We start from the raw sequence: 13,658 nt of genomic DNA on the forward strand, positions 1-13,658 counted from the left end.
GTATCAAGCAACATTCTTTCTGCCTGAGTGTAGTCCCAATAACAGCTACTTTCAATGTGAAACAAAATATATTTTTATGGTTATCACTACTGTATTCTATAGAGCTAAGCATTGCAAGAGTGAATGAACTTCCTGACCAAGATTTCTGTTAGTATGCGCTAACTGCAAGTGAATGAGTTAGCCAGTACGCATTCTGTAACATCTTGATTTTCCTGCCTCTCAGCTAAAATATTGTTATTCCCAATGTTGGCAACTAACATTCTGACACTTTGTTAACAGCTTTAATTCCTCCACTACAGAGGAATTCTTGCATTAAGCAAAGAGACAGAAGCAGTAAGAGGAAAAGCAACCAACACACAAACAAGCCTCAGTGTGAATTTACAAGCTTTCATTTTTTAAGGACAGAATTTTCTCTGATGGTTGTCTGTCACACAGCTGTATCTGATTTGAAAGGTGATCTCTTGACTTTTAAAGAAATGCTGACAAAATCTGCAAATCAGAGTTGATATCTAACTTCCAATTCTTTTCAACATTTCAACCAAAATTTTACTTCCTCTATTATTTCTTAAAATTTACAATTTTTTTCCTTCTGAGATTTTCATACTAACTTCCATTTTAAAAAAAATAATAAAATAAATAAACCCACCAAACTCATGGCACTATCTCTGCTCGGGGGGAGAGGGGGGAATCAGCAAATCTAGAGATGTGGGGAAAAAAGATGTTACATTTTGATCACTTAAGTTCAGCTACAGTGCTACATCCTGAGAATAAATATATGCATTATAGAAATATACCTAGAGAAGAGCAAACCAGAAAGCAAAATAAGACGTCCACTGAAAGCATACTTTAGAAACGCTGCTCTTTGACTTTACTGAAGAGCTCTGAAATTTTAATTCCGTATGGTTTATGTGACCATCCCTTTCAAACAAAGGCCAAAACCAGCTAGCTCTGGTTTAAGTTCTAGCTTCCTGACACCCACTTTTAAGAGAACTATTCCTGTTCCACAACGGGAAAAAGGTATACTATCCAGCCAAAACACAGGTGTCTCTTGCACACAAAACATACACGGCCTGAGTAATATTAACATGCATCTGAAATTTAGACACCCCTGTCGTGACAAATGACGTATACCCATCATATCTACCAGGGCTCTCCAGCATTTTGGCAAATTAAAATCTTTTTTCAAATTACATGCACTGAAACCGAAAGTACCTTTTTTCTCAACAGTTCAGTTCTAACCCTCTATGCATAGTCATATCCACTGCTTTAATATACTTTTTAAATAATTTAGAATGACAGAAGAAAAATTAAACTCTAATGTTGAGTCTATTATACTCTCAGTGCACTGCCAGTTTACTAGGTTCTAATAAGGTACAGACATGCAAGCCTACAGTATGCAACATCAGAGTTTATAACTGGGCTCACAGAACCTGATGCATGTGGAATAAAAACAACCAAGCCCAGTTCTCAAATCTCTGCAGATCCAGGAGTTGTGAGAAAAAGTCTCTATACATATATCAAGTTAATTTTTCTGGCAAACCGTGATTCACATAGCTGTACTTGTCAGACCTAGCAACAGAAAAGCACTTCAGAAAGTGGCAAGACAAACAGCAGGGCCAATTCACCTGACCTTAGACAAGAAAAATAAGAAAGCAAAACTGAAAAATATAGAAAACTAATACTGGGACTCTATGCCAACACGGAGCACTAAATTCTAAAAGAAGCTCTCATCAGTTACTACAAGCAGTAGCAGGAAAGGCAGTGAAGTATATCAGGAATGTGCTCTAATAAGGTAATGTAGGAAATATTTTCTTGAGTTCTACAAATTTGGTCTTTGATGGAGACAAAAACTCCCCTATAAATTTCAAGGAATTAATGAAAAAAAATGAGATAGGTAGTCATTTCCTTTTGCATCTCTGCTTATATTAAAATATCAAGAGGAAAAGATTACTTTCTCCCTGTGAAATTCAGGATTCTGAAGGACATCCCTTTCCGCTGTATAGAAATAAATTATCTGAGAAAACATGAAGCAGTAGTTCTTGGTATTATATATGCTTAATACAATGTCAGTCTTATGCAGTCAATATAATATTTGTGCCAAAGAATATACTGGCTTACCTATATTCCTGTCAAATGTCAAAATGGAAAAAGATAAGCATTAAGCTGTTTCACAGGAATTACTTTTGAAATGCCACCAACTCAAGTATTACAGGTTGTTTTTAAACTAATTCCTTGGAATTGTATCTGAAATACCTCAAATCCATTTATCGTAATTACAAGTGGCAGTGCATGCAACTTGTTATCACCCTAACAGTTCACAGCAGCACTTTAGAGAACTCTGCAAAAGCATAGGGAAGGGAGCCGATATAACTCCATAAACTGTTAAAAAGTCTCTCGGGTAAGACATTGTGAAGATTATACTAGAAAATAATTACATCTATGGACAGGATTAAGGTAGAGATCTCTAGTTTTACAGGCAGCACAACCATATTTGGCCAGTTGTTAGACTAAAAATGTCCATGAAGATATATGCCATGGAAAAAGGCGAAAAGTCACAATATATTCCTTGAACAAAAACATATTGATAAAAGAATGAGATATTGAAGGCAACAAATCTCTCCAGATGGAAAGGACTGTAAAAACAGCACTTACACTGAGGAACGTAGAATTGGAAGAATCACTCAGGTCACAAAGCCCAATACCCTACCAAAAATAACGACATAACGTAAGCTTTTTTTCATACATAGCTTTTATTTTCCAGGTGCAGGGAGAAGGAAAGGCAGGACGAGTTGAAGAGGTGGCACTTCAATGCTCAGTGCAATTTGTATCTGCTCTTATATTCAAGGCAAGCATTTCTAGTCATCTTTGCCCCTGCAGCTCCTTATATATATGTACATATTGTTCACCTTTAAACTTTTTCTTACCTAAATCACTAGTAGATAAAGGTGATTCAAAAATATTAATTACTCTACAAAAGGCTGCACAGTACAAATGTGTTTAACATTGTTTCACAAGGAAGAGGCTTAAAAAATGAGAAAAAGAATGGTAAAGCTAATAACCTTTGGTGCACTCATCTAAAATTCACCTAGTTTCCAACTTTTGGGGGAAAGACAGTATTTTTAGAGCGCCCAGAGTGTGAAAATACTGGCAACGGAACTGGAGAATTTACAATAAGACAAACCACATTGCAGAAATGTTCAGGATACACGCTGTTTGCAAAGATGTCTTCAGAAGATCCCAGTAATTTATGCCAAATACATCCCTCACTTTGTACAAATCCTTTGCTACAGTAGTTCAGCATCTTGACCTACTGTCTTATGAAGCTGTATCACAAGCCTATTTTTCTACAGGTTTTCTTCCCTACAGAAATACTGAACCAGTTACTTGACATTAAACATTTATATTTAAAGCATGGGCCTTCAAAATAAAATAAGCAACACTCTAAAGGTGCTGTAACGAAGGACTGAATTAATGTGATAACATATATGTTAAAATCTTGGCGAGTTGTCTAATCTGCTTTTTAGTTAACAAAGACAAGTACTTCTGCAGCACAATTTACCTCAAACTACATCATGTACCTAAAACAGGTCATGAGAACCACACTGTAAAAATGTCTATGTTTCCATTGACTTTTAACGGAGACTATGCTAAAGATAGATGACAATACTGCAGAAATCTAAAGTAAGGAAAGACCAGTTGTAGTCAGATGGAATTGAAACTATTTGTCAGCCATTTCTTTTAACCCAGTAGGATCTGAGTTCTACGACATGTTTGGTTTTTTTCTAGCTGGAGCTGGTAACTTAAAAGCAAAACATCTGCAAAAATTCTTTAAACAATCTCTTAAAAGAATCATTATTCCAGGTATTAGGATACACAGAGACATGTTAGGTCAAATGCCTTATAGCAGGTAGTTTCAGGGAAACTACCACCTTTAAGCAACATTCAGTGAAAGCAATTTTTAGAGCCTCTCAATTTTATTTTAAATATTGGTGTGCTTTTTACTAAGCACACATATACACAAACACATATATACTCTCATCTTAAAATGAATGTTTGATAAAGTGCTACTGACAGTATATACTGACAAAGCTCTGGGACACCTTTCTGATATTTTTCAATAAAATGATCTTGAAGATTAACTCAGATTATTATATTAGTTCAATTCAGAAATGAATCTTATATTTTTATGATTCAAGCCTGTATACAGAACTACATTGGAATTCATTCACTATACAAAAAATAATAGAAAAAGTCACATTTCTTTTAGGTTGCACAGAAGAAAACTGTCTATCCAAGGTATAACTAAATATAAAGTCCATTTTGGTTCAGAACAGTGAGAAATTGGGTAGCCCTTTTGGTAACACCAGAGAACGCTTTCAGTAACGGGTAACCTCTCACAATGTCTGTTATACATGTATTTAGTTTAATTTAAAGCAAGAGAACAAAAGTCATAGAATGGTTTGGGTTGAAAGGGACCTTTAAGTATGATTCAGTCCAACGCCCCTGCCATGGGCAGGGACACCTTCAACTAGACCAGGTTGCTCAAGGTCGTGTGCAACCTGACCTTGAACACTTCCAATGATGGGGCATCCACAACTTCTCTGGGCAACCTGTTGCGGTGTCTTACCACTCCCATCACAAAAAATGTCCTCCTTATGTCAAACCTGACTCCACCCTTTTTCAGTTTAAAACCATTGCCCCTTGTCCTGTCAGTACAGGCCTTGGTAAAACATCTCTCTCCATCTTTCCTATAAGTCCCCTTCATGTATTGAAAGGCTGCAATAAGGTCTTCCCAGAGCCTTCTCTTCACCAGGCTGAACAACCCCAACTCTCTCAACCTTTCTTCACATGAGACGCATTCCAGCCCCTGATCAGTTGCACGGGCCTCCTCTGGATCTGCCAGAAGTCACTGTTCCCATAGCATTTCGGCATTGCTGCTTCCAATCCAGCCATTTAATGAAAAGTGCAAGAGCTTAGCTTAAACCCAATTCTATCATCTGGCTAAGCTATTCTGCCAAACTTTGCACTGGTGTAGTTAGATGGAAAAATTAAATATTCTGCTAAAAGGGATACTGACAGATACTGACATCTGAGAGTATCAAAAATGAAACAGGCATCTGGGGTTAACAGTATCTCATATTGTCAGCATATCATCTCTTAGAACACATTTGCCAACATCAGAGTTGTAGCAATTTTGTGTTTCTGTAAGAATTAAGGGCCCTTCTCTCAGATGATGCAGCTTTGTCAGCTAACGGAACCAGCAGGTTCTACCGCTGTGCTTGAGTACAGCCAGTCACTACAATTCTCTACAACGGATGAAAAAATCAGTAATCAGTCCAACCAACATAACTTGTAATTTGAAACGTTACCAATCTCCTAGGCATTCTGCTCTGGGCTTTTATTCAGTTTTTGGTACACAAAATACAAACAGAGCACATCTGTTAACAGTGTTCTGGAATTAACCTCTACACAAAACAAAACCAGAGAGTCCCAGCTCTGGACCTTCAAAACACCAAACTGAACAATGGGGTCATAGCTCAAATTACTAGTTTCAGTCACAGGCAAAGACAGCAGGAAGCTGTATCTTGCCAGGTACGTGATCCTAAAATATCATAAGATCCTGCCAACTTACGAGAGTCTCCTACCGGAAGAGCAAAAGATGCCAGTGGTGTAAAGCTCATAAAGACAAGGGTCAGCTGAAAGCATGTGTTAAATCGAGCTGTGAAAGAATGAGGCAGAGAACATCAAAACTAAAAATAAGTCATACCAACCTACAGCTTTGAGGGGAATTTTAACCACGGGAAAAACTGTAACTAGAGGTCTCTCTAGATACAGTTCATGTTTTCTCCAACAGCAGCGTATCGTCTGGCAAAATAAATAACATTTTGCCCTAAAGAAGTATCTTTCTTATTGCTGTACTGGGCCACAGGTCCTTAAAAGTGCTAGGAGATGCAAAAGTGGGGATGATATTGGGTAACTAGCTGTTGCACAAAGACTCCTTTGAAAAACAGTCAGTTATGCTCCTCACCCCAGAGTTAGACGAGATACTTTCCTGTTATCTGAGAGCAATCGAGTGTTTGAAGAAAGATGTCAAAAGAAGCAGTCCCTCCAGAGATCGAAATAAGACACAGGACACAAAGTCTTCAGGAGATCAGTAGATCACCACATGAATGCAAAACCCTCTACCATTATACTTGTGATTCCTGTACTATAGTCAAAGTCCATTTATTGAAAAACATGCACAAAATCTTTGAAATAAACCTCTACACCAAAAATACTGGAAAACATACTCTAAAAATGGTTCATATATTTTCAAATAGTCACCGCATAACATTTTCCTATTTGCAGGGCTAACATAAAAGCATATCCATGAAGAGATGACTTCCCAAAACATCTACAATAAGTAATTTTGCCAGCCATCTGTGCAAAAAGCAGTGTAATTTCCCTTTAAACATTAAAAAAAAAAACCTAAACAAATCCCCAGCCCAACAATGGAACAACACACCTGCTCAAATATGAGCTAAACATTAAAACATTCTGGTTTGAATTTAGCAACAAAGAATAGGCAGACCAGGAAGATTGTGGTTAATCAAAGCTCTCTAGATTTGCCTAGGTATTTGACACTTCCATACATAGTTCAGTATCCAAGTGCATCTTTGAGTTATTGACAACATTCAAGGCATACCTCTAATAAACATTATTTCGCATACCAGCTGCTGGCCTAGCTGTCAATGTGGTTTTTTCACATAATAGCCTTATGGTTAGAGCACTTACTAAGAAAGCACTAAATTACATCTGAAAACTGAGAGATTTCATACCAGCTTCTAGCAGAGAAGAATGAGTGGGAGAATACCCACTCAAAAGGCTAATCTCAGTGAAGGGCTTACTACTACTTCAGTGGAGTCACTAAGCACAGAGTGAAAGATTAATGGGACCCCAGTAAAAGAAGGTACAATCTAGCTGATGTTTACACACTTAGCCGGAGCAGTGGGGCTCTTCTCCATGCTCCCAATGCTGTTTTTAAAGTATATGGTAAGAACTATACTACACTGCATACATGGGGGGGGGGAGGCAAATCAAAGAGGTCTCAATCTCTCTCCTGTCAACACTGCTGAAAGACATGGAATACTCCTCTGCCACATATTTAATTGAAAATATCCATTTCTTTCTAGTTCCCCCACACACACCTGTTTCCCATTATATCCATCTGTATCAGTAGCTATACTAGCAATGGAAATAAGAGTTACCAGAATTCAAATACATTTGAGAAATTTTAAATGGTGCTTACTTAGCCTTAAAGGGATGAACTCAACATTAAAAGCAATAGGAAGACATTTCTTATGTCGATGCCAATGACGTCTATGTAATACATGATCTGGACAGACTACAACATAACTGGTGAGACAATCTCAGTGTCACTTTGGTGCTCACATTGACAGGTAGTATGTTGTAGAGGCCATTAAGTACTAAAGCACTGGTTTGAATTCAAAAAATGAACCTTCTTAAAAAGGAGCAGCTGGGATGTTATGTAGAGAGAAAAATTTAATACCATGCTTTTCTTATTTAATGCAACAAAAGCATTAGATTTTATTTCTATACACAAACTAGACTGAAAAAAAGTTTGAATAATGACAGTTGCTCTATATGCCACATTTATTCTGTCTGCAGAAATTCTTGCAGGAAACATAATAAAATTACAGATCAGTTTGGACAGATTAAAAAAATCTTTTTCATTTGTGAAAAAAACAGAAAAAGTGATCTGAATAAGATAGCATCAGTAACACAAGCTGTAGGCCTTCATTCAAAGGTGACTTGTTTGCATCCAACATAAATCAGCAGGGACCATTTATCATCTAACAGCTGTTCAGTAGCCAATATATGATGATATGGTAGCTCCTGTTGGAGAAGTGTCCAGGTGACAGTCACAGCTAATTGTCATCCCTGCTGCCAGTCTCAAAGTGCGTAAGGGAACAATAAGACCTAAAGACCATAGTAGCCTGTGTCTTCTAGGCAGAGAACAGTTCCAAAACAGGATGATGAAAAGGTATTTCTCGAATGAGTAGTGACCATCCAATGTGTAACAACAGGATCTCAATTTAAGGTGAGGTCAATATAATGTTTTTCATGGGAGTTATCTGCATTTTGTATGGTGCCATGCAAAATCCTTGAGGCACTTTTGTTATTTGTGCTTAGGGCTTGATTTTTCTGCTCAACAAATTCCACGGATTTAAATGGTAGACTGCCAAGTCAGTCATTTAATAGAACCTATCAGTATTTCATCATTACAATGTTCTTATTTTGCATTCTGCAAACAAAAGAAATAATGAATTAGAATATCTCCTCTTTCCTTTTCTTACTACTGTGAAAGAACATGCACTTACAATGTACACCATAGAATTACAGGAAGTATTTTGCATTTTGGACTTTTGAATTCTTTTTTTTTTCCTAGTACTATCACCATTTAGCCAGCATAAATGCTGGGCTTTATATTGCTCTCTTCCATACACAATATTTAAAACAAGAAGGTGAACTTCCCAAGTACCATTCAGTTTTGATAGTTCCTTTCAAAAAAACCCATTTGTTTGCCCTTGGAAGCATTACCTTAACAGAACGGCAAAACCTATAACACCACAGGGGTCTAATGTTCTATTCCTTATGCTTACAAAACAGTATAAAATAAGGAAAGCCAAAAGCTCTTAACAGCCACAACTTTGCTAAAGCTGAATCATATATTGTTTAAAAAGTCACCATTTACATACAAAAAGACCTCAGCATTTACAGCAAAGCCAACTGAATAAATACACTAAGAAGTAATTCTGAATCAAAACCATGTTATTTTTAGATTTCTGATGTAGCACGCAGCTCTGATGCCACAGAAAAATTCTTTAATTTGACCAAACTTTCTAATATGGAAAAATGTAAAACTCAGTCACAGGGTGAGAAAAAACCAATTCAATATACCTTCACGACGCAAAACCAGTAACTTAAAGAATTCACTACAGGTGCTTCTCTCTGGTCTACCACTGTTCATTAAACAAGTATGCTGAATGCATGCATGGGATCTAAAAATGTCACAACTCCTCCAATTCTGAATTGCCACTGATGGTGGTCACCCTCTACCAAAATAGCCTTCTGAGACTTTTTACATTTACTGATACTTCTCTTAAGTAAACTAACTCCTTAGTGGTCACATCAAGGACCATAAAGAGCCTGTTTCTACTACTGCATTTTTGCCTTCTCCTGATGAGAACCTACCAAATCAGACCATTTTTCTTCAGTTGGAGAATATTATATTTATCACTATAGCAACTAACCTAATTGATTTGATGCAGGTTTCTCTTCCACCATAGGATGGAGCCACTATCCCTAAGTATAATCTAAACATTTAAGAAAGAAAAAATGATCAGTTTATCATTTTACCATGTCAAAGCAAACATAACCAGGCTTTAGAAATACAAGTATAGCTGAAAGTCTAATGGAATGTACATATACCTCCAGAAGATGCTTTATAAATATGCTTATCTGTCAAGTGGAACTCAAGAGTATGGTGTTTACTAGTTGCTCCCAGAAATAAGGATGATTGTTGTACAACAAACACATTCCCAGAAACAAAGATTCACAAAGTAATTAGGGGAAGGGGAAGAAACATTCATATAACTGTTTCAGGAATAAGCCTTGTCAGACCAACAGATTAAAAATGAAAGTAAACAACATAGATCAAAAGTTTTATTTATAGTGCTAAAATATGGGAACATGCAGAAGTTCGGATTTTTTTTTTTTGAGCTGCAGGGTTTGATGTAAATGTAGTAAAGCGATACAGTGAGAGATAATCAGATATGAGGTTCCTACAATTACTTTAAAAATTTATTCAACTATATTGGTTTTTTACAGAAGTCTGCTTGCTATCAGAGATTTAAGTTGGTGTATTTCCAAATACCTGAATATAAGGTATGGGGAAAAATCAGAACACTTGACATTGTCACGTTCTTTTCTTTTACCTCTTCAGAAATATGGCAAGGCTGTTATTCTTAAAACATAACTGACACCCCACTCCTTCACCCCACCACCCTCCCCCCAGTTATGCTTTTCTTCAAAAAATAAGGCATCAGATGAAAAAAAGAATAAATAAACCCCAGATGATTTTTAAAAGAATTCATAAAATTTGCAGTACTACTTTACCTAGAAATAGCTTCACTTTTTTCCCTTGATTTTTAAACATCTTCACCCTTTCCACAGAGCAAAAACATTTTTTTGCAATTTTTCAAATACTACCACTAGAGAAAATGTTCATGGTGCTTCATTAACATTTGGAATTGCCATTGTCAACTCAGTGAAACAACATAAATGGTGGAGTGTTTTCACACTGCATATTTTAAGCTGCATGGTGCTTTTCAGCACTATCTGGAATGATGAGCGTACTACATGTTTGAGGAACACCATCCACACTGGCTGAGAGAACTAATTAGAAACTGGTCATTTAAGCACACCAGAAATTGCCTTCACATTATCAGCTAACATTTGCATTGTTCAGCATCAGTAAACAACGTGAAAAATAAGAAACGAGCAACATATAACAATTCAAACGGACAACTTCATTCTTCAGAACATTGTCAAACACCTGACTTGAATATAAAAAATTTTTAACGTGTCAGAGTTTACAGTTAACTCTTTCTGAAGCTATGCTGATAGAAGATATCTGCACAGTACTCGTACCTTCTCATAAAAAGCCTGGGACCCTCCAGACATTTCTAGCACAAACTTAATAAAATATTTCCTAGTACTAATAGCCAGCTGAATTCCCTTTACCCTTGAACCATTCATCCTGTAATATACATTTACTGAATCACTTACCTCCCAGTATGTACATAAATCCTTTTAAATCTCAGTATGTTGGTTAGTATACTCTATATATTACAATATTGACTATGACATTATGTACAAAATGAAATTATTTAAAAGTGTAGCCTGTTTTATATGATTTTAAGTGTAATGCAAAATGTGCTAAATTAAAAAAAAATTAAAAATACGTTATTCTTTTTAGAATAAGGTTCTTTCACTGTTGTCAGTATGAATAGTCCCTGCAACATGCAAAAAAAAAAAAAAGGTGAATTAAAGGTTCTCTTGGCCAATTACAATCTTGTTTCAGAAAAAAAAAAACCACTGAAAAACGGAGAATATAATACAGTTGGAGGGAATGGAATAGAGGGTTAAGAAATGCAGCAGTCATGCTCCTGAAAACCAGAATCCATTTCCTATTCATCATAACCTACACCTATTACAGCTCAACAAGACAAGCCTAGTGCAAAGTCTTTTATGCTACAGCTAATGAAAGGAATACGCATTATGGGTAAATTACACACCACATTCAGCTCAGGTTGGGAAAATACAGTGTAGATTCATTTTGGCAAAGTTGTGCAGGTCCCTTCTGATAAATTAGATGTTTTTTTATTATTACATAGAAACTGCTTTTTCTATTCACTTTGACAGATTCTCACTCTGGTATTATGGACTAACTTGCATTCCCTAGAATTACGGGCATTAACTGTATTTATATTACATAACTGCTTGAAAATTACTCTTGCTGAGAGCAAAAAACTGAAAAGAAAAAATAAAGACCTTTAAAAGTATTAATAGCCCAGGTACTTGATTCTTACAGACACTTTATCTGCAACTCAGTGTGATTAACGGACAGTCTATCAAGCCTGAGAAAGAAAATACAAAACTCTACCAAGAACCTGTGATGCAGCTCTAAAACTGATAGCATGGGCTTACTAAGCGGCTGAGGAACGCTCAGGAAGCGCCGGGGTGTTCCAGTGCAATTTCACACTCAGAGAATCACCGATGATCCCAGTGATGTTAAGATATCTGTCACTTGACTAAATATGTGCTTCCTAAAGGAATGAACATAAGCAAAACAGCTCCTGTTCATGGGAGGTGCTCGGGGGTAGGGGAGTGTGCTCGCAGAGGAAGCAGCCTGGGAGAGAGCTGCTAACATCTGACAATAAACAGCGAGCAGCGGATCACAGTTACTACCACTAAAAAGTTTGTTCCTGAGATCCAAGAGATGCTTCTGTTTGGACTGGAAATGCCACATCTACAACCTAGGGACACCTCATGCTCCCGAGAAGTAGCAGTATTAAAGTGTCAGTCTACCAGCTTTCCCATGGGGGAGACGTGCCAGGTGGCAAGCCTAAGGCACAGCACCCACACCTGCCAGCTTCAGAGCTTAGCCTTTGCCAGAAGCGTTACCTCAGGCGGGAAGGGCGTGGATTTACGTCCAGCAAAAGCACCAGGACAAATATGTACTTACTGCAGTAAGCGATCAGGAGACTAGCCAGGATCATGATAGCCCAGAAAGTTGAGGACATGCTTGGCAAGGCGTTGGCATCTTTCCTACTGCTTCTCCTGGGAGATGGAGCCATTGAAGCCACTTCCCCAGTGGGGGGGGGGGGGGGGGGAGGGGGAAGTCAGACAGTTTCACCAGCCAGCTCTTCCCTTGACCGATGGCCTTTCTTCTCGTGTAATCCCCAAGGAAGGCATCTTCCAAAGACCCCACGGTTCACCAGCAGCAACACGGTCCTGTTGCGAGAACCATCTTCCAGCCAGAAAGCCAAGGCGACTCTAACGCGTGCAGGACTAGGGCGCAGCGGCCGCAGCCAGCTTCCCTCCCGTTACTGTGGTGAGATTCACTGGCTTTCACTGGGGCTCGGATGCCTGCCGTGGTGCTGAGTTTTCAAGATGTCCCACGAAACAGCTTTTTTTTTTTTTTTTTCCCCCTTTTCCTTTCTTAATTTGCAGAAGTTGTTCCGCTCGCCGTCCTTCCCCCTGCCTGCTCCCCGCCCCCGGGCGGCAGACCCCGCGGGCAGGGCCCGGCCCTGGCCGAGGCGGCGCTCCCCGGGGCGGCCTCCCCCGCCCTCCCCTCCCGCCGCTCTACGGCGACCCCCGCTCAGGCCGCCGCCGCCCCCCAGCCCAGGGCAGCATGGCCGCGGGGGCAGCGGGCACCGAGGGGCGAGGGCACGGCGGCGGCCACGGCCGCCCGCCCGCCGGGGAGGGCTGTGCTTGGCAGCTCTGCGGGGCGAGGGCGATCGGCGCCCGCCGAGGAGCGGGGGGCGGCGGGGCCCGCCAAGGGCTGAGGACGGCGACGGCGGACGGCCCGGCCCGCCGGGCGGAGAGGCGCCCCGTCCCCCGCGGCGAGTCCAGCCTGATCTCCCCTCCCAGCCGGTCCTGCGGGCTCGACGGGGCGGCGGCGCGACGGGCGGCCGGATCCGCGGCGGGCGGGACACTTTACAGGGAGGGTCGGCGGCAGCAGGTCTCCTCCTCCTGCCCGTGCGCCGCCAGCTCCGCTCTTAGGCTCTGCCGCTAGAGCAGTGCCGGCCCTTCAAGTAAAACGAAGGAGGAGGAGGAAGAGGAGGAGGGCGGTCACGCCCACAGGTGAAGAGCGCACGGAGCCGTCCTTCCCGCGGCGCCGCGCCACCTGCGCGTCCCCGCCGGAGGAGCGCTCCCGCTCCCGGTGCGGGTCCCCCAGCACCTGCCCGCCGCCTCCCCGCTCGCCTCCCCCGCTGCCACCGGCGGGTTTGACCCGTGGCGGCGGGGAGGGAGGAGCCGCGGAGGGACTCTCCCCGCTGCGGGCGCTCCCAGCCGCGCCGGGGGCGGGGGCC

At 40.3% G+C, this 13,658-nt stretch overlaps 1 protein-coding gene across 2 annotated transcripts in view; it reads right to left on the reverse strand.

The window, feature by feature from the left end:
* The window catches only part of TAFA5 (TAFA chemokine like family member 5), a 427,968-nt gene extending 414,653 nt beyond the window's left edge, over nucleotides 1-13,315 (reverse strand). For both annotated transcript variants that reach the window (XR_012658628.1, XM_075081284.1), the window contains exon 1: nucleotides 12,311-13,315. Coding sequence is in view for 1 of the 2 variants with exons in the window: in XM_075081284.1 (XP_074937385.1) it covers nucleotides 12,311-12,422 (112 nt within the window). In the remaining variant the exon portion in view is untranslated. The remainder of the gene's footprint in view (nucleotides 1-12,310) is intronic.
* Nucleotides 13,316-13,658: the final 343 nt, after the last annotated feature.

The sequence above is a fragment of the Phalacrocorax aristotelis genome, chromosome 1 (genome assembly GCF_949628215.1).
Source record: "Phalacrocorax aristotelis chromosome 1, bGulAri2.1, whole genome shotgun sequence".
Taxonomy (NCBI): Eukaryota; Metazoa; Chordata; class Aves; order Suliformes; family Phalacrocoracidae; genus Phalacrocorax; species Phalacrocorax aristotelis.